This window comes from Hesperophylax consimilis, chromosome 27 (assembly GCF_061612785.1).
Source record: "Hesperophylax consimilis isolate HC1 chromosome 27, BYU_Hcon_1.0, whole genome shotgun sequence".
Taxonomy (NCBI): Eukaryota; Metazoa; Arthropoda; class Insecta; order Trichoptera; family Limnephilidae; genus Hesperophylax; species Hesperophylax consimilis.
Window position 1 is genome coordinate 19,052,074 of NC_142862.1, and position 23,842 is coordinate 19,075,915.

At 34.5% G+C, this 23,842-nt stretch overlaps 2 protein-coding genes and 1 non-coding gene across 5 annotated transcripts in view; 2 read left to right on the plus strand and 1 right to left on the minus strand.

Moving 5' to 3' along the window:
• The first annotated feature begins 332 nt into the window (after positions 1-332).
• On the plus strand, positions 333-405 carry TRNAK-UUU (transfer RNA lysine (anticodon UUU)). The gene has a single exon. It is a non-coding gene; the product is annotated as a tRNA-Lys (tRNA).
• Positions 406-6,239: 5,834 nt separating this feature from the next.
• On the plus strand, positions 6,240-11,744 carry SIFa (neuropeptide SIFamide). Of its 3 annotated transcripts, none has more exons than XM_089648047.1 (3): positions 6,240-6,292; positions 9,851-10,003; positions 11,152-11,744. In XM_089648047.1, the coding sequence occupies exons 2-3, from the start codon at positions 9,853-9,855 to the stop codon at positions 11,241-11,243; spliced, it is 243 nt and encodes an 80-aa protein (XP_089504173.1). In that variant the 5' UTR covers positions 6,240-6,292; positions 9,851-9,852; the 3' UTR covers positions 11,244-11,744. The 3 variants fall into 3 exon arrangements, with proteins under 3 accessions (XP_089504173.1, XP_089504174.1, XP_089504172.1); XM_089648048.1 differs by lacking the exon at positions 6,240-6,292 and adding an exon at positions 6,334-6,472; XM_089648046.1 differs by lacking the exon at positions 6,240-6,292 and adding an exon at positions 9,161-9,223.
• Positions 11,745-11,992: 248 nt separating this feature from the next.
• The window catches only part of Cht2 (Chitinase 2), a 28,680-nt gene continuing 16,830 nt past the window's right edge, over positions 11,993-23,842 (minus strand). The window contains exons 2-9 of the mRNA XM_089648045.1: positions 23,135-23,299; positions 21,452-21,647; positions 16,798-16,894; positions 16,313-16,528; positions 15,423-15,614; positions 13,914-14,047; positions 13,295-13,470; positions 11,993-12,998 (exon numbers count right to left, since the gene is read on the minus strand). Coding sequence (XP_089504171.1) covers positions 12,694-12,998; positions 13,295-13,470; positions 13,914-14,047; positions 15,423-15,614; positions 16,313-16,528; positions 16,798-16,894; positions 21,452-21,647; positions 23,135-23,299 — 1,481 coding nt within the window. The 3' untranslated portion in view covers positions 11,993-12,693. The remainder of the gene's footprint in view (positions 12,999-13,294; positions 13,471-13,913; positions 14,048-15,422; positions 15,615-16,312; positions 16,529-16,797; positions 16,895-21,451; positions 21,648-23,134; positions 23,300-23,842) is intronic.

Genomic DNA, 23,842 nt, shown 5'->3' on the forward strand with positions numbered 1-23,842 from the left:
ATACTCTCCTTACACTCCTGTATTCGCTTTTTCGCTCTACATGCCCAAACCATATAAGCGTCCCTTTCTTAATCTTACTCATTACGCTTACATCGCCTTGGACCATTTGAGGGTCTCCACATTTCTCAGTCGATCTTATATGGTTCTACCACACATACGCCTCAGGGATCTCATTTCTACAGCATTCAGTCTATTTTCATAGTAGTTTTTTCCTTACAAAAACTAATATTAATGCTAAAAAGTTTGGGAACTCCTGGGCTAAATAATATTTTTCTAATGGAAAATCGAATGACCGTATTAGCAGATGGTAAATATTGGCACAACGGTCATCTGCCCGGATAGCTCAGTCGGTAGAGCATTGGACTTTTAATCCAAGGGTCCAGGGTTCAAGTCCCTGTTCGGGCGACTATTTCTTTTTATATATTTTTTATTTATAATATTCACTAATCGAATTAATATGAAATAGTTTTTTTATTGGTAAATCTATCTGAAGGTTTTTAAAAAACATAAATAAAATTTATACTATATTTTATTTGAATAGTAAACAAGATAATTAATTTTATAATTACATATTATTTTTAAAATCTCTAGGCATTTATTCGAGTATCACGATAAACAAAATTATTTGTGTAAGTGGCAGAGTTGAAATTAAGATATTTTAAATCAACTATTAATTGATTCTATTTGAATTTCACTTTTGTTTTTGGTAATGAATGAATGCAAATTGGTGGCGGAAAATAATCCACCTCCCGACATCCGATAAACTGAAACTCGTAAGGACACGCGCGTTTTGGTATGTAAAAATGGGTGACCAGGTATGTCATCAAAATGACAATTCAACACACCTCCAAAAAGTGATATAAAGTCATGAAAAGTTAAGAAACAAAAATTAGGTTAAATAGGTTACATAAGTAACGTTTAAACTAGTTTTTGTTTCATCACTTTTAATGACTGTATACCACTTTTTAAAGGTGTGTTGAATTTTCATTTTGATGAAATATCAGGGAGCAAAAATATCTTATTCTTCGCTTATTTCCTTACTTAGTAGTACTTACTTTGATTTTTTTTTGTAAATTTTATACATCTTAAATTCTTTTAAAATTTGTGCTCCTTGTTTTCATTTAAATATTTATTTTATTTCTTTTAAATTCTTCCATATGTCATACTCTCTTAATTTATATTCTTTTTATATTTAAGATATATGTTTTTTTATTATTATTAACCAATATACATATAATACATAATTAACCAATATATATATAATATTAGTGGTAACAATACCTCCCTAATTGAGAAATTCTCGTGTTTAGGGAGGGAGCACTATCAAATTGACAGTACTATACATACTTATCAGTTGTTAAAATTTGGATGCATGAAGAACTACTTTTTTTATACATAATGAAAATATAAGTTGCAATTTTTTTTTTTTTGTACATAATGAAAATTTTTTTTTATACATAATGAAAAATATAAGATGGCATTTGTTTTGTACATAATGGAAATATAGGTTGGCACATCGTAACACATACTTAAAAATTATTTAATAGTAAAATGTTTTTTGAGTTTTTGTTTAAAAATTTCATAATTCCTCTCGGATTGTATTTCTATTGGGAGATTTCTATAGTTATTGCTGAGTATGTGTAATGATGTTGGGCTGTTGTAGTATTAAGTTTAGCGATTATTATTTGTCCTAAGGTTCTTGGTCTGGTGCTAAATGACTTCATTGTTAGTTTGTCTTTATGCGGATTTGAAGTAATGCGTTTTTTTGATAAATTTTATTTAGTGGTAATAATTTGAATTCATCGAATAATTTTTGGGTTGAATAGTCTAATTGTTTCTTTAGAATAATTTTTGGGTTGAATAGTCTAATTGTTTCTTTAGAATAATTTTTGGGTTGAATAGTCTAATTGTTTCTTTAGAATAATTTTGATGAGTCTTCTATGCACTATTTCAAGTGGGGTTAAGTTGGTTTTATACGCTCCTCCCCATCCTATTATTCCGTATTGCAGAACTGATTGGGCTAATGCATAGTAAACTTTTAGTAGCAAAGATTTATGTAATATATTTCTTAGTTTGAGGAATACGTAATAAAGTTTACGTATTCTATTTACAGTTTGCGCAATATGTTCTGTCCATTTAATATGTTGATCTTTAATTATGTCTAAATATTTAATATTACTTTTTTTGAGATTTTTGAGCATTTAGGTGAATTGCAGTTGTCATTATAATTATTACAAGAGTTATGGATAGTTATATTGTAATTTATTGTTGGGTGCATTTTGTCTGATAATGTGAAAGTCATGAAATAGGTTTTGTCAGAGTTTAAGGAGAGGTAGTTGTCATCCAACCATTGTTTTAAGTTGTTTATTTCTACATTCGCAGTTTGATAGGCTTCTTCCCAAGTTTTTTTTTCTATGATTAAAACTGTGTCGTCGGTGAAAGATATGATTTTTCCATTTTTTGGTACTGTAAGCATTTCATTCACGTAAATGATAAACAATATTGGGCCTAGAACTGTCCCTTGAGGAATTCCAAATTCGGAATAGGTGGGTTCACTCAATATATTGCTAATTTTTAGGTGTTGGTGTCTTTTATGAAGATAACTTTTAAACCATTCTTTAACTGTTCCTTGAATTCCAATATTTTCTAATTTTTTTATTAGCTTCTTGTGGCTTATACTGTCAAAGGCTTTTTTTAGATCGATGAATATACTTAAACATTTATTTCCCGAGTCAAGAGCATTATACAGGGTGTATCGGCACTAACACGACAAACTTTTAACAGCTATTCCTTAGCACATTTGGAGTAAAAAATGTTATGGGCACTTTGCTGCTTTGGTACGTGCCGATACACCCTGTATATTAAAGAGGTTATTTTTGCGATTACATCTTGCGTACCAAAATTTTCTCTGAAGCCGAATTGGTTATCATTAATAATTTTATTTGAAGTGATATGTTTAGTTAATTGAGACGTCAGATGTAATTCCTGATTTGAAAATCGGGGTTATTATTGTATTTTTATATATTTTTGGGTAAATTCTTTGATGTATGCTGTTATCAATGATATGTGCAATTGGTTTTGATATTAATTGTCTCATTTGTTTTAATACATTTACTGTGATATTATCAAAACCAGGGCTCGCGGACACTCGTAGGTTCATTATAATTTTTTTCTATTTCTATTTGGGTGCATTTTTCAAATTTTTCGAAAATATTTTGGCAAGTTTGTGTGGATGTATTGGTAGTATTTTTAGGTTGGAACGAGTCGATTTTTTTGGCTAGTTTCTCTCCGACTTTAGCGAAGTAGTTGTTGAAAATATTTGCAATTTTAGTTGGTTCTTTTATTGAGTCTATTGTTTCGTTGTCATAAGTTATTTTATTTATTTGTTTTTTTTTATTACCATCGCCGATAATGTTATTAATTGTAGCCCAGACTTTTTTGTTATCTTTACCACTATCTTCAATTTTTACCTTGAAGTAATTTTCTTTTGTTTTTTAATTAAGTTTGTAAGATTGTTTCTGTATTTTTTATATAATTCTAATAAAGTTAAGTCATTAGGTTGTTTTCGGGTTTGATAAAATAGTTTTTCTTTATTCCTAATTGAGGTAACTATTCCATGGATGATCCAGGGCTTAATTTTTCTATGTTTTGATTTAGGTTTAACGATTTTATGTATAGTTGCATTTATTATGTGTTCGCGAAGTGTTTTTTCGAATATAATTTAAGATTTTTCGGCATCTTCGGTGTTTAATGTTTCTTCCCATTTTTCCAATTTCAATTTTTGTTCAAGAAGTTGTATGTTTAAGGTTTTATGTTATACTGTTTTAATGCAGTTTTGGAAAAGGACATATTTTTTTTAAATGAAGAATTAAAAAAAAACACGTGTAGTGATCGGTAATGTTTGTTTTCCAAATGACAGGTGTGAATTGGGTAGTTGTGTCAGCCTTAGTCCAGATATGATCAAAACATGATGGGTTTTGTCGGAGCACAACTCTAGTGTAATCGTTTATACGTGAAATGAAGTTAAGCTCAGCCATCGTATTAAGTAAATCAATTTTTTCGACGCTGTTTGAATTTTATATTTATATTGAAGTCACCCGTCACTATAGTATTTTGACATTTTGTTTTGTTAATTACTTCTTTGAGGTTCTCTTTAAATTGTTGAGTTTTTGAACCGTGGGTTCGGTAAACAGCAATAACTTGATAAATCTGAATATTTATTTTAAATTGTAATGCTACGCAGTTCGTGACGGTCGTGTTTATTTCTTTATAAGATATATTTTGGTGTTTTTGGTTAAAGTAAATAACTATGCCACTATTCTTGTTAATGTGTGTTTTCGTCGAAATACAAGTGAAGTTCGGTAATTGTGGTATATTATCTATATTTACTGTATTAAGGTGGGCCTCTGTCGGAACAATACAGTCGAGTTCAGTTCTTAAAAGACTAAGGGTGCATAATAATTCATTAATGTTTTTGTAAATGCTCCTAATATTTAAGTGCATAATAATAATGAATTACTAATGAGTTTGTCATATTTTTGAAAACAAGGTTACATTCATCGACATTATTACATACTTTTCTGTTATATTATAAGTGCTATCTAGTTTATCTGTAATAATATTATTCATCAGAATTAGAAAACGTGTGTCTTATGTAAGAGTAGTTGCGAATATATAGCATAAGCTTATAAATAATATATAACATAAGCATGAAAAGTATGTAGAATTTAGGTATATAAATAATATAAGACATAATGTTATAAAGAAGATAAAACATAAGCATATAAATAATGTAAAACGTAAGCTTTAGCATATTAGATATACGAGAGATATAAGTGTTTAGTTGGTGCCAATATTTAACATAAGCATATAGGTACAATATATATATGGCATAAGAATAGGTATATAAAGTGTAAGTATAATTGTTGCAAATATAAGACCTAAGCATTTAAAGAATATAAAGTATAATCATATTAAGAAAGTAAAACATGAGCTTATAAAGATTATAAAACACAAACATATAAAGAATATGAAACGAAAACATAAGCATATAAAGTTTAGTATACAAGAGATATACGTTAGTATAATCATATTAAGAAAGTAAAACATGAGCTTATAAAGATTATAAAACATAAGCACATAAAGAATATGAAACGAAAACATAAGCATGTAAAGTATACAACAGATATAAGGATTTGGTTGTTGTGAATGTTTTACATAACGATATAAAGTATATATAACAAAATCATAAGTATACAGAGTATATATATATAGTTGCTGCGAATATATAACATAAGCATATAAAGAATATAGAGCATGAGTATGTTAAAACACAACATATACTTCTTGATTCTGTGTTTTTTGAAGTGAAACTTCTTTAGGCGCGTAATGGATTTTCGGGGACGGAGTAAAACCGAGTCAGGATCGACACGAAAATGCGGGTACCCCCACCACCGCTCACCGTTCACTGTCCCTCTCTCACCATATGCGCTTGTTGAGGTGGGGGAGCCGCTCACGAACGTTCTCTCTCTTCTCTTCTTTCCTCTCTCTCAGACACCAGCGAACTGCGCCACGCCAAGCATCAGCTGCTTGGTTAGTATACTGCGTCGTGAGTGTAATACGAGTGAAATACGTAATTGATTGTGGTTCATACGGTTTGGTACAGAATTTCAGTGTTAAAAATGAGTAGTGACGAGATAGAGGTGATGAACACATCATTGTCATTGTAATTTCTTTGTAATTTTTAATTGTAATATTGTTATTTATGTAATATTGTATACTTGTGAATAAATTGAAAATTTTTGGAACTATACATTAATCGAACGTCATTCATCTATAAGAAAATATTAGAAAAAGCAAATCCATGCTTCGTCGTTGAATTATTTAACCTCTAATTTTCAAACTAACCTAAGAGAGAAAATAGAGATGATGAAATGAAAATAGAGAGAGAGGAATACTAGAAGTTTCACTTCTGTCTTGCGTAGGCTTTTTTTCATAGAGATTTATGTGAAAAAGTATAAACATATGAGTGTAAGTTATATGAGTATATCTAAACGAGCTTTGTTTATTGGTTATTGATTGAGGGAGACAAAATGTTTTTGTTTGTTTCGTTAATAATAATAGCAGGTGTTCCGTTGTCTTTGCGGACATATACTTGTCCTCCCTTTATCCAGGCGAACTTGAACCAATTTTCGTGTGTAGCTTTTCTCGCGAGAAACCATAGATGTTTTGCGCGATAAGTCAGGTGTTCCGAGATGTAAATTTGCGAACTTGGTCCTGCCATTCCGATAAGGTCGGTGTTAAGTTTGTCCTCACGGTTCGGGGCTTGTTTGTTGTAGTTTTTAATGTCTCTCAGGAAATCATCACGGTCAACGCTGGTTTTGAATTTCACTACGATTGGCCTGCGTTGATCTTTTTTGGACTTTTGGTTGATACGATAAGCTGCATCGATGTTATTGGATTCGTTATTGGAGTTGGTTATTTTTATGTTAAAAATGTAGTTATTTAAGTTTTCCCCATTCATTTCGGGGTTCCCCCTAATTTCTACATTTTTTTACTTATTTTGCCTGTCAATTTGTTCCATTTGGTTTTCTAGGACGTCGATTCTCGTTTCAAGGTCAGAGTTCTTTTTTTCAAGTTTGCTGTTTGTGGCTTCTAGAACGTGGACACGATGTAAGATGTCCTCATATTGTTTGCTCATAACCACCAAAGTGGCGAGAATTTGGGTATTTTGCTCGAGCAACTTGGAAAATAGTTCAGTGTCCACAAGGGCACTACCACTTGCTTTGATAGTGGGCACAGCACATAAGCATTTAGAACATTTTAACTGTGTGCGTCGCTCCTTGCTGAGGCGACGGTATGAACTTTCTGTTACCCCACCACAGAGTAAATGATATGTTCCTTTGCAAAGTGTACATATAAAAACGGACTCGTCTGAGAGGGTAGGCTCTGAACAGGCTTGGCAATTCATCTTCAGGACTTGCGTTTGTTTATGTATTTTGATTTTTTTTAATGTTGATTCGTATTGGAGATTGATACAATTGATGGGATGTATAATTTATTTTAGCGCCTGTTCGTTGGCAATTTCCGCAACACCCTTGTTGTCTGGTACTGACGCCTGTTCGTTGGCAATTTTCGCAACACCCTTGCTGACTGGTACTGACGGCCGGCATAGTCCAGTGGTAACGCATTGGACTGCCATTCCGAAGGTCGCGGGTTCGAACCCGGCGTGCGCAAATAAATTTTATTTGATTAATTTGTGTTATTTCACAATTAATTAATTAAAATAATATATAGTATATTTGCGGCACGTTCCAGAGTGGAAGATACTACCAGTATCGCCCTGGTGTAAGACCACCATTCAGAATTGAAACGTTGCTCCAAATGGCTTTAGCCGTGTTTAGTGACTAGATCTGAATAGCCAGGTACTTCCCCACCTTCCTCTTTCCCTTCCCCACTTACCTTCAGCCTCACAACATCCCCCAATTGGGGATGCCATAGTCTCACTGGCTCCAGACGGGAGCAGTTGGGACTCTTGTGAGGTATTCACTATAAAAAAAATTAAAAAAGCCTGTTGGCAGGCAATCAACAATATGTTGTTAAATTAACGTACCCACATATGAACCACTGTTTCAAGTTTTTATATGGTGGAATCACTGTTAAAACGTAGAATTTTGCACGATTTTTGGTGTCTGTAGCATAAACACTTTGGTATTTGTTATCACACACAATGTTATTGTTTATGATGATTAACTGTTTGTAGATATTTAGGTAGAATACCGGGAATCACTTTAAAGTATTTAATGTTATTTTTTTAATTTGTACAAAAAATGACACAGATGTCTTTTACGAGTGTAAAAAATAGGCTCATGAAATGCGCGGTAGTCACTTTAACCTTTACTGATACTTTTTTGACTTGTGTCGATTGTATTTTGCTTGCAGATTTCAAAAACACTACCGTAAACACTATTTGACACCGCTGTCAACAACTGAAGAGGAATTACTGAATTATTTATTAATAATTAATATTTATTATTTATATTGTATAATCGACCACCACAACATGGACACGTATGTTGGTCGAAAAATGCTCAGTGACTGTAATAAATAAGGCACTGCATAAAGAAAAGAAAAAATTAAGGTCGCAAATGATCTCTGGATGTAGGTAGTGTGAAATTTTATTTTTTTATTTTTAATATACGTAACACTCGGCTTCCGTAATTACGCAGGGACCTAGAAAGAAAAAAAAATCTATCTAAAAATCTAACTAAAAAATCTAACAAATAGACTTAATCTAAAATTAAGTCGATTTGTCTGTCTGTATGTACGCTTAGTTCTTCTAAACTACGCAACAGATTTTGATAAAGTTTTCACTATCATTTAGAGAATTTCTTTCGAAAGGCTTGCTTTTGCTTGAAGGCTTTTTTCGGAAAATATAATGTAAAAATACATGCACATTATATTTATAGAAAGTAATGAAAAGTCGATGTTTTGTAATCAAGTCTTAAAGAAAATATTTTCGGATGCTTACATTGCTAATGCTGTTTAAACCTTATGAGATACATCAAAATAATGTACTACGGAATTGTATATCTTAATTAGAATATATATTGATATAAAAGTCTACGACTGGCTTTTCTGTAGGCTGTTTATATCTCCTAAACATAACCTCTAGCAAGGCCGGGTACACATCAGCTAGTAATAATAATAAGTGTTTCATTATCTTCTTTTTGTAACAAATAGCTATCATATCCTCACTGGGATCTCCCGTGCTGAGGATTTCATTTACATATTAATTAAATATAGTAGTATGGATAGTAAAGTATTTATAAATAGTATTTTTTATGAATTCGACCTACGTACAATTCGAGTAATATGAAGCTGTACGGAACGCATTACTTACGTAACTCGGGATATTTCTTTGTATGTTTATATTACATACTATTCTATGCATCCCATTAAAGACGTTACGGAGGTATGTCCTAAAAGGAAAATATCGTCTAAGGACTCGTGCGCGCAAAAGGCAAGTGAACAAGGCAGGGAGGATTTCCTCCTCATCCGGAGGGGAGGCAATGTTCTCCCCTCCCAAGTGACTGTACCTCCCTTATTTGAGTGTATAAATAGTCAGCTCCCTGTTCCAAGAGTATCAGTTCTCATCTGTTCACTGTCTTTGCAAGTCCAACGGTTTTCTCTACGAAACAAACAAACCCCAATACACAAATCAGTGAGTATTCACATTCAAATCTGTTAATTACCTCCATTTAAATCATTTTTATGAATTATTACTACAATAAATAATAATGATTAAAGATATGAATTATGCATATCCTTCTCGAGCCCTTTGCTGTTGATTCCCAACAGTTGGTTCTCCCCTCGTAATGTCAAAAAAATATTTGAAAATATATTATTTAGCCTCAACTAAGAAAAAAGAAAAAGAACTTTTTTTTCAAATATTGTATAATAGATATATGGTCATATTTTTTAAATAATGTACTAGAAGTGGTACAAACAAGAAAATAGGGAAGTTTATTTTTTCGAAATGGCCAATTCAATCTTACAATTCTATTTTTCGGGGTTTAAAACAAAACTTTTTGAATTTCGAACTTTGTCATAGTTTAAAATAAAAGTAAGATTTTTTTCATATTATTGACCTAAAAAATTCCAAATTTGAAGTTGATGTTTTCTAAAACGAAAGCTTAAATAAGAAAAAGTTTTGCTGCAAATTCGACTCGAAATATAATATAGATTCAATATTTTCCCTTCACTTGTACTGTTCCTAATTTTATGTCTTCTCTATTTCATGTTCTCAATATGGTTGTTTGAGTTATGAATTTGTTGTGTTGTGTTGCAGAAATGTCCGGAGTAAACAAGTCCTTTGTCAGCCTGGCGGTGTGCGGCCTGCTGGTGGCGCTGGTGGTGCTGAGCCTGGTGTCCGGGGGAGACGCCACCTACAGGAAGCCCCCCTTCAACGGTTCCATCTTCGGCAAGCGAGGAAACCCCTCCGGTACCTACCAAACTAACCTAACCTAACCTCACTTATTGTGATTCCGATCTTACATTTAATTTTCGTTCCATTTTACTGGCTTACTAACAAAGCCTCACTTAACCTCACTTATTATGGTTCTAATCATGATCTAGCATCACGCATACTATTCTTGACATCAAAATAACACTGGCTTTACCGGGTAGGTATAACTAATTTAAACCCAGAAAAAATAAAGTATCAGACTTATAAACTGCTTTGTAGTTCACATTTTTCACATCTCCTCATTTTCGAATATGGTTTTATTGTAGGTATAATGTGGAAAATTAAGTTCTTCAGAAAATTTTCGTAAAAAATTTAAACAAAATAAAATACGACACACTTTTTCGAGATCTTATTTCTTGAATAAATCAAAACAGGCGGCTGGTGTTAAGTGGGAATTCAAACCTTATCGCCATATACGTAAGGAATGTTATTGTTAGCGACCCGATTTCAAATGTGACACGACGTAATTTATTTCCTCATCATGTCTTAGTATCTCGTGTCTTAAATTAATAGGTTTATGCCTGACGTCGGTCATTTTCAATTAATTTTTCGGGCATTTAATTTGGGTTAAGAAACGCCCCTCCGGTACTGAACTAACCTCACTTATTAGGTTTATAATCTTGACTTATCGCTCATACTATTTTAAATACAAGACTATGTATCAAATAGAACAATATTCTAAAAATAATTCTGGCTAAGAATTTGGGTAGGGGGACACCCACACGGCACGAAACTATCATAACCTCATTATTAATTATGTTTCTGATCTAGAGAATCACCAACAGCACTGAACTAAACTAATTTAACATATCCACACATCGGCATATCAAAACCATTTTACTACACAATTTTGACTCCTTTTTAGATATAATATTATTTTATTTACATCGCATTGTTTCACATAATATTATAATGTATATTTACAAGCGCAACACGTGTTCCCACCTGTTCGGTCGTGGTCTTTATTGCGTATGCGTATTACTCACAGTAGTGCTCTACGCATTTGACTTTGGGTCGGGAAGTTATGGGTTCCGTTGCAGCCAAAGATGTTATAGTTTCAACACACATTTTTCATTAATAATATGTATTTATTTCCACTTAACTAAAACATTTATCTTTTCCAGACTACGACACCGCTGGAAAGGCTCTGTCTGCCATGTGTGAAATCGCCAACGAAGCCTGCCAATCCTGGTTCCCCGTACAAGAAAATAAGTAAAATGGAAAAAAACACGATTGCCCGCCTTGCCGCCATCTTATCTTTGGAGTTCTCTAATTTGATACCAACCTAAAAATGCATTCTGAAAGTTATTACTAGTCTATTCAAACAACAGTTCTTTTTTTAAATGAACTGATCTGATTTTTAAATATTTTGAAATTTTGTTGTATTCTGACCGCCGAGATTTCTACCGCGGAGTAACCAGGAACTAAGATTAGTTTTGCTACCAAAAAATATTCCAGTATAAGTTATTAACATCATCTGTGGAAGTTCCTAATTACTAATATCTCGATGTTGCCACTTTACGATCTATTAGTCCTGTTTTGGCAGATCATTGCCGCATTATTAAAAATTAAATTAAATTTAATAAAGATGGCGATTGGCGGGTTAAAATTTGAATTTGGCGCGCTAAGGATAAACGACACTTCAAAAATGGCTGACTTGACAATATTAATATTGGAGATTAATAAATTAATTATTGTAGAAACTATTATCCTTACAAACTATATTCTATATTTTCGTTTATAAAATAAACTCTTTATTTAGGCTGGTAAATATAGATTTATTATACCAACTAAACAAAAAAATGTTTCGAAAATAATTCATCTGTGCTTTTTAAAAAAATAAACGAATAATTCTGCTTACTACTGATTTTTATTGTGCTATCAAGCTGTTTACAGCATATTTACAGCTGTCAACTGTTACGCTTTACATAAGCATTTTCTAACTGCCATTTCAATAAATTACACTTGATTTTCAAATATTTTAATAAAAATTCTGTTCACATAAAACAATAAAATTATGTTTATAAATTGTAAAAATACATTGGATTTTAGAAAAATAAAAACTTTCTGCAATTGAACATAAAATTATGGTTTATTAATTTTTTTAATAAGCATCATAAAAGAAGTTGGGGTTTCTCTAAAACAAAGAAATCAATATGAAATTGGAAAAAACTAAATTTGCAATACGAATTAATTATCTTTTATTTTGTTTAATTTTCTTTCATACTCTCAGTATCGCCCTGGTGAACGACTATCACTCAGCATTGAAACACGGCTTGAAATGGAAGTAGCCGTCTTTAGTGTTCAGATCTAAATAGGCAGGTTTATCACAACCTTCCTTTTCCCCATTTCCTTCCACTCCTCACTCCCTTCAGTCTCACAACATTCCCAATTGGGTGCCAAAGCCCTACTGGCTCCAGACAATTTGTAGAAGTTGGGACTCTTGCGCGGCATTCACATAAAAAATGGAAAGCAATCACAAAATTTTTTTCTGTATGTTCAACGTTTTTAATTATACTGCTGAAATAGTATTTTTATATGACATTCATTTTCCTCATCACTTTATAGAGCATTTTATGATAAAGAGATAAATTATTTTAAAAAGTTGTTTATTTAAAAATAGGCCTTAAAACATGTATCAAAAAAGAACATTATATCACATCAAATCACAAAAAATACGAAGCAATGAAAGGTATAACTAAAAATGCTATTTTCCCCCCAAAATCTGACAGCTGGGGCGCTCCGCTCGCCTCCGCTTTCTTGTTGTTGGTCAGAATCTCGTTCTCCTTTTCCCTTTCCTTAATGGTCTTCTCCAGCTCTTCCTTTATGAGGATCTCCTGCTCTGCCAGGACGATGGCTTCATTCAGGGTCCTGAGAAGTGGGAAGTTGGCGTTGGTGCGGATCGGCACAACCAATGTGCCGATATTTTGGATGTTGTAGGCGTTGTTGGCACCTTGGTTGGAGTTGTTACCTGGAAACATATTAATATTAGTCTATTTAGTGCGAGCGGCGAGTGCGGTGTGGTAAGCTACCATCGAACTACTAATAAATCATGCCCTTTTCATGCTTGGTAATAGACGCACATCTGCCCACCTTCTTTTGCTTAGGGTCAGCATAGCTTCATTATTTTAACGACGAATGCTCAGCAGCGATGGTGGCGAAAGTGGCCATCAGCTTCTATTTTTTGCGATTTTGGAGTCAATGGGTTGACATCAAGCTAACACAATCTAAGACATTCATTATTGTTTGTTATTAAATTCAACTAACTGTTTCTGATGTCCACGTCTGGGAAGGCCTCTCTGTAGAAGGGATTCTGCTTGAGCGCATTGAGGTCGCTGAAGTAGTCTATGAAAGTGTCTGTTTCCGGCGAGCAGTCCCCATGGAAGTCGTCTGTGTCTATACTCCAGATCATAACCCCGCGCAGCTTCTTGGTCAGCGCGAATCTATAATAAGGGGGACACAATTTCATTGGACTACGTAGATTATCTAACAAATTTGGATGTGTGTTAAATCACCAATTCAAATAAAATTTATGCGGTCAAGAGATGTTCACACAAATTAACAAGAGATCAAAACCTGATTCGCAGAATCTACCCCCGGCCTGACTCTACAAGTACCTAGCATCAATGTAAATGTATAGCCTAAAATTTTAAACTTTCACTTGCAGAAAAAGTTTAAAAAGTTATTTTAAATCTTTGAATAAAGTATGCAAAGTCTCTCCGTAGTTACAAATCTTACAAAAAAGAATTGTGTTTTAGTGAAGCAAACTAGATATTTTATTCTAATACGATTCAGTATTTCAAAAATGTACAGTGTAGTTTACCCATCCCTGGATTATGTAAGGAAAGAGTAACAGTAGACATTGGTAAAATGATGATATTGTTACCTGACTTTCTCAGCAAGTGACCTCTGGTTATCATAGACAATAACTCTGTCCTCATTGATGGCGTAAGGAGTCTTTGACTTGGCGTCCCAGTGGGCAGTCCAGCCAGAGGTTGAGTTGGACAGCTCGAGGCAAATCTGCAATTATACAATATTATCCTAACTTCAAAAAACGTATTTAGGAACAGTTCATTACCAATGTAATATACTATGGCACCATTACATAATTTGATTATGGAAGAATCAAATAAGAATGGCATTTATAAACGTACAAAATAACACAAGTTCAAAATGTTTGAGTTTGCCTCAGTCATTTGGAATCCTCAATATCAAACATACATTGATCGTATTGAAAATATCTAATCCAAATTTATTAAACACCTATTGTATCGCTTTAGCGATCATCGGTTTGACCCTACAGCTTTATATAAACGTAGAAAAAAATTTGATGCCCTATTCTTTTACAAAATCGTAAACAGTCTTGTTGATTAATCATATCTGCTAGAAAAGATTGCATTTCGTTGCCCTGAACAGGAGTGAACACAACACACAACACCAGATCGAACGACTTATTGAGAACACCACACTGTAAAGCCAAATATGCGCAAAACTCTTTAATAGGACGTATCTGTATCCTCTAGAGATGTAGTCATTTTCAACTGTAACTTGAAAACATATTAAATGCAACTTACTAAACTGATAACTTTTTATTTTTTTTATTTTGTGAAATAATCCTATCATCTTTGTTTATTTTATTGTTTTTATTATAATCATGCGCAAACTGTATTACTACTAATTGTTTAATTGTTTTTATAACATTTTGTAATTCCATATAATGTTTATTCTTTATATTTCTTTGTCATTTATAAATATATTGTATAGGTACAAATATTGAATCAACGACTAGAATTAATGGAACATTATTGCTCTAATATTGTAAATAATTGCTGTTCATGCTAAATATATAAATGACTGTTTGTTTCCTAGATAAAAAATGTGACCCTTGTGGAATGCCGCTGGAATTTTTTTACCTCTCTAAACAGCATGTGATGAGATTGGCATTTCTTTTTTTTTTTCGTTGTGGCCATCTCCGGTGAGGCCTAAGATTTATATTTAGCTAATGCAAATCCATACATATTGCCTTTGAATAAATTTAATAATTGGAAAATTAAACAAAGTTACTCAAAATCATTAAAAAGGTACTTATACTCGTATAGCTACATTTATGTTATATAGCAGACAAAAAAATCACTAGTCCCAAATGTGATCCCTTTGGAATATCGTTGAAAACTCAAATCGGTCTGAATAGCGTCTAATGAGTTTCGTATTTCTTTTTCATTAGCCTTGATGTACCTACCCTTTGCCGGAAATAGGCCTCCTATTCGTTTTTCTAATATATTCTATCCTGTTTTATCTCTTAGACGTCGTTGTTCACCATGGCAATTCAACTATTTAGCTTCCTCAAATCCAAGTATCTTTCTTTATAATTGGATAATTGTATAAGAGAAGTTACCTCGTTATAGCCCATGAAGCCAGCCTCGCGGGTGAAGGGGCCCTGGAAGCCCTGCGTCTGTGTGAGGGCTCCGATGTGCACGTCGGGCACGACGGGCGCCTGCTTGACGAAGGTGCGTCCGTAGAAGGGCACGCCCATCACCAGTTTGTCGGGGTTCGCGCCCAGCTTGATCATGTAATCAGCTGTAAATTCCTGCAACAAAATATAATGAACGTGTTAGATGGTTTCCAATAAAAGGTCGTCATAAAGTGGCTTGCTTCTCAAGCTCAAGATTTTAAAGCATTCCAGAGCTATTATATTTTTGTAGCAAATTGAAACTGCCGTGGGTTCTTCGTGATGGAAAGAAGAGAAGAAATTTATGTTTGTATGAGTGGCTGGACGAAAAATAATTACGTGGTTGATCTTCGAACCAAAACCAAAATCTCATTAAAAAAACACATAAATCATTTGATGAACTAATACTCGAACAGAGGGCGGTTATACAACTTTTTGTACTATACTTTTACGTGGGGGAAAGCGCCGATAGCTGCAAGAACAATGAAATGGATGACGGAACACTGATTCAACAACAAACAATCCATTGATTGATGGTGTTAGTGTTCTGTCTAGATGGGAAGATGGCTCAGATTCTCAGACACACAGGGAGCCATGTTTTATAACAAAGAGACATCACAATGACAACCCTTGTAAACTTTTCGATTAGGTATTTTAAGGTTAAGGGGATTAAGAGGAAAGGTGGTGTCGGACTAAGAGAACATAGCGGCAAAAAACCAAGGGCGCAGCTATTCCATTAACACATTATTTACATCACATCTCAAATAATATTGTTGTATTTTCCAGGAATGTAATACACGTGTACTTTTTATTAAGTTAATGCTTTATTTACTTACAACACTCAGATCATCCTGGGCACTAGTCCCATGTAGCGGTGCGTTGGGTCCGGCCCTCTGGTCCCAGGCTCCGTGATAGTCGTAGCACATGAGGTGCAGGAGGTCGAGGTATTTGGAGAGCTGGACCACGTCATAACCGATGTCGATAGTCTCCTTGCTGGCGCCTAAGGCAGCGGTCAGGATGTAGTTGTGCTTCTTGAACTCCGTCTTTAGTTCCTGCAATGGAAATAAATCTGTGGGTGTCAATGGGTATACATGGTGTAACAGGACGTTACTAAAAGACTTTCACCAACGAATCGTAATTTTATTTGGAGTTATAAGGGTAGACACTATTTAAATTAAAACAATAAAAAATCTTAGCATATCACCCACCATTACACAACACTGTCCATTTTCCGCTGCATTGGACAATAAAGGTTGGTGCGGACAGGTTTTTTTTAGTGATTTTACAAAACTGTGGCAATTTCAAATAAATTTTTACGCACCCTAACTAAAGAAGCAAAGTTTTCCTTGTCATGAGGAGCTCCTCCTCTCTTGGCGGGATATTCCCAGTCCAGGTCCAAACCGTCGAAGTTGTATTTCCTGAAAAACGAAGCATAGGATTATGACATGTATGATTCTACTGGAAGTTAATATTCTTGTTTTAATCATACATACACCTGTAAATATTGTTTTCTTTCTTTATAATTTCACTTTATATGCTAAACCATCAGGAAAACATCTTCGATGTTTCCTTATTTTGAGTTACTATGAGTGTAAGTATTCATACATTATTCGGTACTAACAATCATGCATGCATGGACATTGGAGGGTCTAGAATCGTTGTAAAAATAAATGTGGCTTCTTTTTACAAAATAATAGAGTACTGGCATGTGCGGCTAAACGTCAATCAATAATCAATTAGTTTCCTCACACAGCCGTTGGAAAAGGGTGGGTCCGGTCCAATGGAACTTACTTTAATGTCGTTCTTCAAATAGTTTCAGGAAGCCTTGCAGTGATCATCGTCAAGGCAGATGTGTAGATCTCCTCTTATGTCCTTAAGTAGGTTTAAAAGCCGTAGCTTTTTTATAAAACTTTGTTATTTTTTATAATTAATAGACAAGAAAATTGTTGTAAAAACACAACACAAAAATAAGCATGTTTGATCAAGAAACAATTCTCTAATATATTCATAAATTAACATTATTTCCCAAAACCCTGACTTCATAATGAAGATCAAACTTAAACTTACTCAAAAACATGTTTTTGTTAATTGTCAACCTTTAGCAATAACCCCACAATTGGTACTTGTTGCCGCAAAAATCTCAAATCATCCATCTAGACCAAGTTCTGGCTAAAGATCTAGCCGATGTCCGAGATATGAAATGACAGAAAACAGCCATTCATACAAAACCGGAACGCAATCACGACCTTCTATCATTGCAGACGCTTTGTTCTATGGCAGACAGTGTTAGGAAAATTCCCTTGAAGACATTAGCAATGCCTCTCGGAAAAACGATTGTAGTCTTAATTGATCTTGTCTCTGATATCAGTTCTCTGACATTTCTAATCTGATCAGTGGAAAATCAATCACGCTAGTGTGGCTATAATGCGTTTCGACTATATTTATAATAATGATTTTCTGTTATTGGACAATTATATAAATATAAAATAAAATAAAATTTAAAGAGGTGGAGCAGATCAAAAATGTAGTATTTTTAAAACATTTTTCAAGGTTGAGCTTCATGGATATTAACCCCTATAGGACGGGTAAAATTTAGTAAATATCTCAAATTCAAAAATTGCACAAGACACACGACATGGACATTCAAAATATCTTTACACACTGCACATTGAAATGCACTTCCAGGAAGTCATTATTTTACTGTACTGCAAATGTAGCAAGCCGCAAAATAGAGGAACCTTTGGAACACCGGACCCTTTTCGAGGGGCTAGACATTGAGTTATATATAAATAGTGACTACATTCCTTGCAATATCAGTGTGAAATGTTGCTCCCGTGCGGGAAGTAGGAAAGGGGTTGTGGCGGCTGTGGATGTTGCCCGAATCCTTCCGAACGCAAACTCAAACTCAACGAACGAGTCGAAGGCGACCGCTTCACGTAAATCAACTTACACGACTGCTGATTATGGTAAAACCCTACATACCGATGAAAGGTTATACAATTGCTTTCCCTATGTTTTCCAGTACGACTTTGCACAATATCTCAGCGTGCATGTCGTGCATTTTGAAGTTATCTTCGGAGACCTGTGCACGGCGAGCGCTTGTAACCGACTAAATATCTCACATCGGGCAATGATCCGATATGCGTGGCCCGTACTTACGAACGCCAAAGCTGGCTCTATCTTTATTCCTAATGGGACTAGATGCGTGAAATCAAAAATGAACTTTAAAGTGTTTCAAGCGCAAGCGATTCTGTAAAAGTTTTTATGCACTTTATGGCATAGGGGTTTAAATAGCATCTTTAAAAATTACAGCAAGGGTGAAATTCCAATGCCACTAGCGCTAATTTTTTTTTTGTCACTGGTTCACGAACGGTTTTCCAGAGGAGAAGCTTGTGATGTTTTGGACACTCACATAAAATAAACGAAACGAACGTGCTCAAAAAAAAATTTTTGTTTAGACAACGACGGGAGATTTATGGACAGACAGGCCTGGAGTAAACACATTCACACGGGACAGGGCGCAGGGACGGGCAGTCAGGTTTGGAACTTGAGTGCGTTGACAGCTCCATGAAATCGATACAAATGAGAAGTGTTGTGTGAAATTGCAGTGAATTAGTGGATCCAGATGGTGTTAATAGTATTGTGGAATTTTGAACTAAAGTGAAAGATTATTGATCCGGTGCTTGTGTGAAGTGAAAGTGGTTCGACTCAGTGAGAAAACAATTAATAATAATGACAATAATAATAATTGGATAATTTGTAGAGCGCCGTTTTGTAAAAACCCACCTCAGGGGCGCCCGGTGTTGTGCAATCGCGATTGTGTTATAAAGTTGTGTTGATTTAAATGTGTAGTTCAAACTAAATTACTTGTCTTAAAAACATGAAAATAATAATAATAATGATCGCGTTTTTAAAACAGAGTGACCGTATATAAAGGCAGCAAGTTTTAATCGGGCTAGGTTATTGATTTGGCGAGATGGCATTCTATCCACGGAGACCGAAAAACCAGAGAATCAAATAGATTATTAACTGTGGGTTCGAATCCTAACAGATTAGGGAGGTACAATTTTATTTACAGGAATATTTAATTACCCTTTTATATGCGTAGGGAGGAGGTCGAAAATTAAAGTGATTTAGCTATATAGTGTAACCAGGTAAGCTTCACGCTGAGAATGAGAGGTGCCTAACTGGGTGAGTTTTTTATATTATTTATTAAATTTCAGAGGACCTCTAAAAGACGGATACAACCGAGGTACAGGAACTAAGTTCACGACACCTGCCGCCCAAATAATGTTATCATTAACAGGGATGTGCTAGGCGAACCGTCGATCAGCTGTGAGCGAGAGACGAGTCAACGACCTTTTCATATATAGGACAAGACGCAGGTACAGTCAGTCAAAGGGGAAGTTTTGCTAGCGTATGCCGTCCCGAATTGAAAGCGATCGGATGCAACCAGACGGAACAAAATGAAAACTTTTCTTCTGTTATTTGACTTTCTAATTTAATACTTTTCATCTATTATTTGACTTTCTAAGTTACGAATTGGGATGCACAAAAACAAATCTAAAGTCGAAAGAGGGAGATGGTAATCTCCGAAATAAAACTACCAACCGAACAACTTTTCTCAACAGGTACCTTTCGAGAGGTAGGCAGCCTCTTTAAATTAAATGCAAAAAATCAAACCAATTATCCGTTTATACCTTACCTGAGAGGATAGGTATTCAGTAGTACCTATACCTAATACACGAGGATGCTAGTAACCTCATAAAATAAATACTGGAACCAAATATTAAAATACAGACAGTCCTCATCCCAAATTTGGCATATCGAGTAGACCTTACATATATCTCACATGATAATTGGCTGAATGGGTAGGCACACAACCTATCGTTAATAAGCGGGCAAAATGTCGACAAGATCGTCGTGTGTTATCTATGTATTGACCTAGAAAGGGATGTAAATCCCCGACGACGTGGGAGTTACAACGTTTTCTAGAGGTGGCACGTAACCTAGGACCTTACGTGTCACATTTTCGCGACTAGATTCGTGATAAAGGGATGTTATGGTTTTCCCCTTCTACACTCAGTAAAGTAGTTTATCCTGGAGGTGTTTGAGATTGGGGCAATTCTGAAATTGGTGAGGAGACCTGGTTTTCTTTATTCTGGCGTGAAGGTTGCCGATTTGGAACAAGGGGAGACCCGGCCGGTTGTGATATCCAGACACGCAGATATCGATTGCCTTGTTCGAATTATCATCCATCAGTTTTGTTTGGTAAGCGGAGGAGCCAATCTTAGCTTGAAAAAAATTCATTTCCTTTCCTCTCCTTCCCCTCCCAAAATATATACATGGATGGCGCCGACAACTAACACCATAAACTTATCGTATGTATATCACATATATAAAATCTAACACTTTATTATATTCACATTACCCTACGATAGGTAGAATCGAGTAGCTAGTGGGGGGGGGAGCAGGCGACTTAGAAGATAAGGTTTATGAAATGGTTTTAAAACACAGCGGTAATGAATTCAACTCACTCTATCTCAAAAGAACCAAGGGATACCACACATATATAGATAACTAGGTTTCTAAACCGAGAAACAAAAAACCCAACACAACGTTCGGTGAAGCCTTTTTATACTGAACCGTCACGTGAAATGAGTACGTTCAAGGTCGTACGTCACGTGGACAAACTAGGATGTACACACTTGAAGGGGTGTGTAATAAAGAGAGAGGCAAGGGATTGAAAGGCGGCAGGGAGGACCTTCCTACCCCGGATATATACATAACCAAAGCCTTATGGAAAAGTTACCTATGGGACTTACAGAAAATTTATCGTAGAAAGAAGAGAAGGAGGAGAAGTTTGAAGTAGAAAGGGCAGATCATTACAAGCTGTGATTTGGATTGCCATCTTAGTTTCCTAATCTTTGACGTAGTTAAAACTACAGTAACTCGTGAATCAGTAATGTTCGTACTTTAAGAATTCAACAGCCGAGGACACGAAAGTCTGCCTCTCCTTTGGGTTGGCGGCCATCTTGGAGTAGTTGAGAGAGCCCTCGTTCCAACCACCGATGGCGAGGGTCACCTTCAGGTGCGGGTAGCGTGTCTTCATGCCGGTGGCCTTCTCAAAGTTGCCTTTGCCGTAGTTGTCCTTCAGGTCCTGCCACGGATCTGGAATTAAAATATTATTTTACTTGCTGAAATCAAAAGCCATCATACTTCTAAGGGACTGTCGCGCTCGAAAATTAAACGTAGGTACAATGAAAACGCGTGTAGTTTCACTGTGATTACTTTAGCGGGTTCTTAATTTAGCTATTTCATTAGTACACACATTTTCTTTGAATGGCTATCCTTTTCATAAGTGGTCCTACATTTTGGTTAATATATTTCGATTGTGGCTCCATCTGTAACTCCGATTCAATAATGTGGGTTTAATGAACTCTAGAACTTTTGAATTTTCAATGAAATACATTCAACCTACAACATTTTTAACAGAAAGTTATATTAATTGCCATTTTCAAAATTGAAACTGATTTGTCGAGAATTCAGACTACCCTTTTAGATGAGAAACGAAGCGAAAAAATTGGTTCCACTTTTTTATCTCCAATTTGACCTTCAACGCTCCTAACGGTCTAACGACCGGAAACTACCGAATCCGATCCCTGCGCACCGATACTCGCGTGGTAATAATGGAAAACGCTTCGACGAGATATTATTAGTACCTACGCAGTAGCTCTTCTATCCCGTGATTTTTCACGGGTCTGCGATATTACCTACTTCATAGAAGAAAACTGCTTATTTTTAAAACTGAAATAGGACCAGTACATGGTTATGTTGTGAGACATGGTATTTAACTCGAATCGAAGAAACAGACCATTGGCATCCGTTTTTTTTTTAAATTAATTTTATTCTGAATTTGAAATATTTATGAGATCAACTAACGTTATTTTTATTTGTTTATTCTGAGTTTGAAATATTCATGAGATCGACTAACGTTATTTTTATTTGTTTATTCTGAGTTTGAAATATTCATGAGATCGACTAACGTTATTTTTGATTGTTTATTCTGAGTTTGAAATATTCATGAGATCGACTAACGTTATTTTTATTTGTTTATTCTGAGTTTGAAATATTCATGAGATCGACTAACGTTATTTTTGATTGTTTATTCTGAGTTTGAAATATTCATGAGATCGACTAACGTTATTTTTATTTGTTTATTCTGAGTTTGAAATATTCATGAGATCGACTAACGTTATTTTTATTTGTTTATTCTGAGTTTGAAATATTTATGACATCGACTAACGTTATTTTTACTTGTATATTCTGAGTTTGAAATATTTGTGAGATTCACAAACGTCATTATTATTCTGAGTTTGAAATATCCAATGACTAAAGAAACCTTATTCAATGGAAATATGAAATCAAGAATCGTAATTTTTATTCAGAGTTTGAAATATGCGATCGACAAACATGAATTTTATTCAAAAATCAGATAAGTTAAAATGACAAAAATCAGGTCATCCTGGGTAATTCCCAGTTTCGATCGTCACCTTTTTTTATAGTTTATGTGTCTTGTTCTGTTTATTTTTTTATTTAGATTTATTCGTATTATATTTTTCATCAATGATTAAATAAATAAATAACTTTAAACTCACCCAAAGACCTGATAGATGAAGACGTCTCGTTTAATCCGGCGAAGGCATATACCAAGTGCGTGCAGAGCATGGGGTCTACGTCATCCAGGGTAAAGGAGCCCCTGCCCGGGCGGTAGACCGACCAGGTTCCCACGTAGCATACCACAACTTTGTCATGGGTAGGACCTACAAGAAAACAAATTCAATGTAAGTATTAAAAAGGTGCGTTATTTTAATGAGTCCCAACCATAGAATAAAGAATAACCCAAGAAGTTCCTCGTGGGCGTGTTTCCTAATACAAATATTTACTGGTAAGCGCTCAAAAAGAAGGATTTTTTTATTTTTTTTATAAATATTATTTGGTAATGTGAGCCTCACTGGGTGCTTTACCCGTGCTGAGGCCCCCATTTTACAATTGTATGTGACAAATTACGTAGGTAAATAAAAAAGTATAATAATGAAATAATGTTAATTAAACGAATTTAAATGAAATAAAATAACATTAAACAAGTCAAATAAAATAAATTAAGGAAATAAAAATTGAATTATAAGAAAATAAATAAATAAAAAGAATTTGGCATTCTCAGACTATAAAAATATTACCATTCGTTATTTCGGCTACTGGCATTATACCTAGCTCACTCATTAAAAATTTAGGCGTATTAGATCTATCAAAAAATTTATATATAAAGATGCAAAATTCGGTCATTTTGAATACATGTAGGAAAA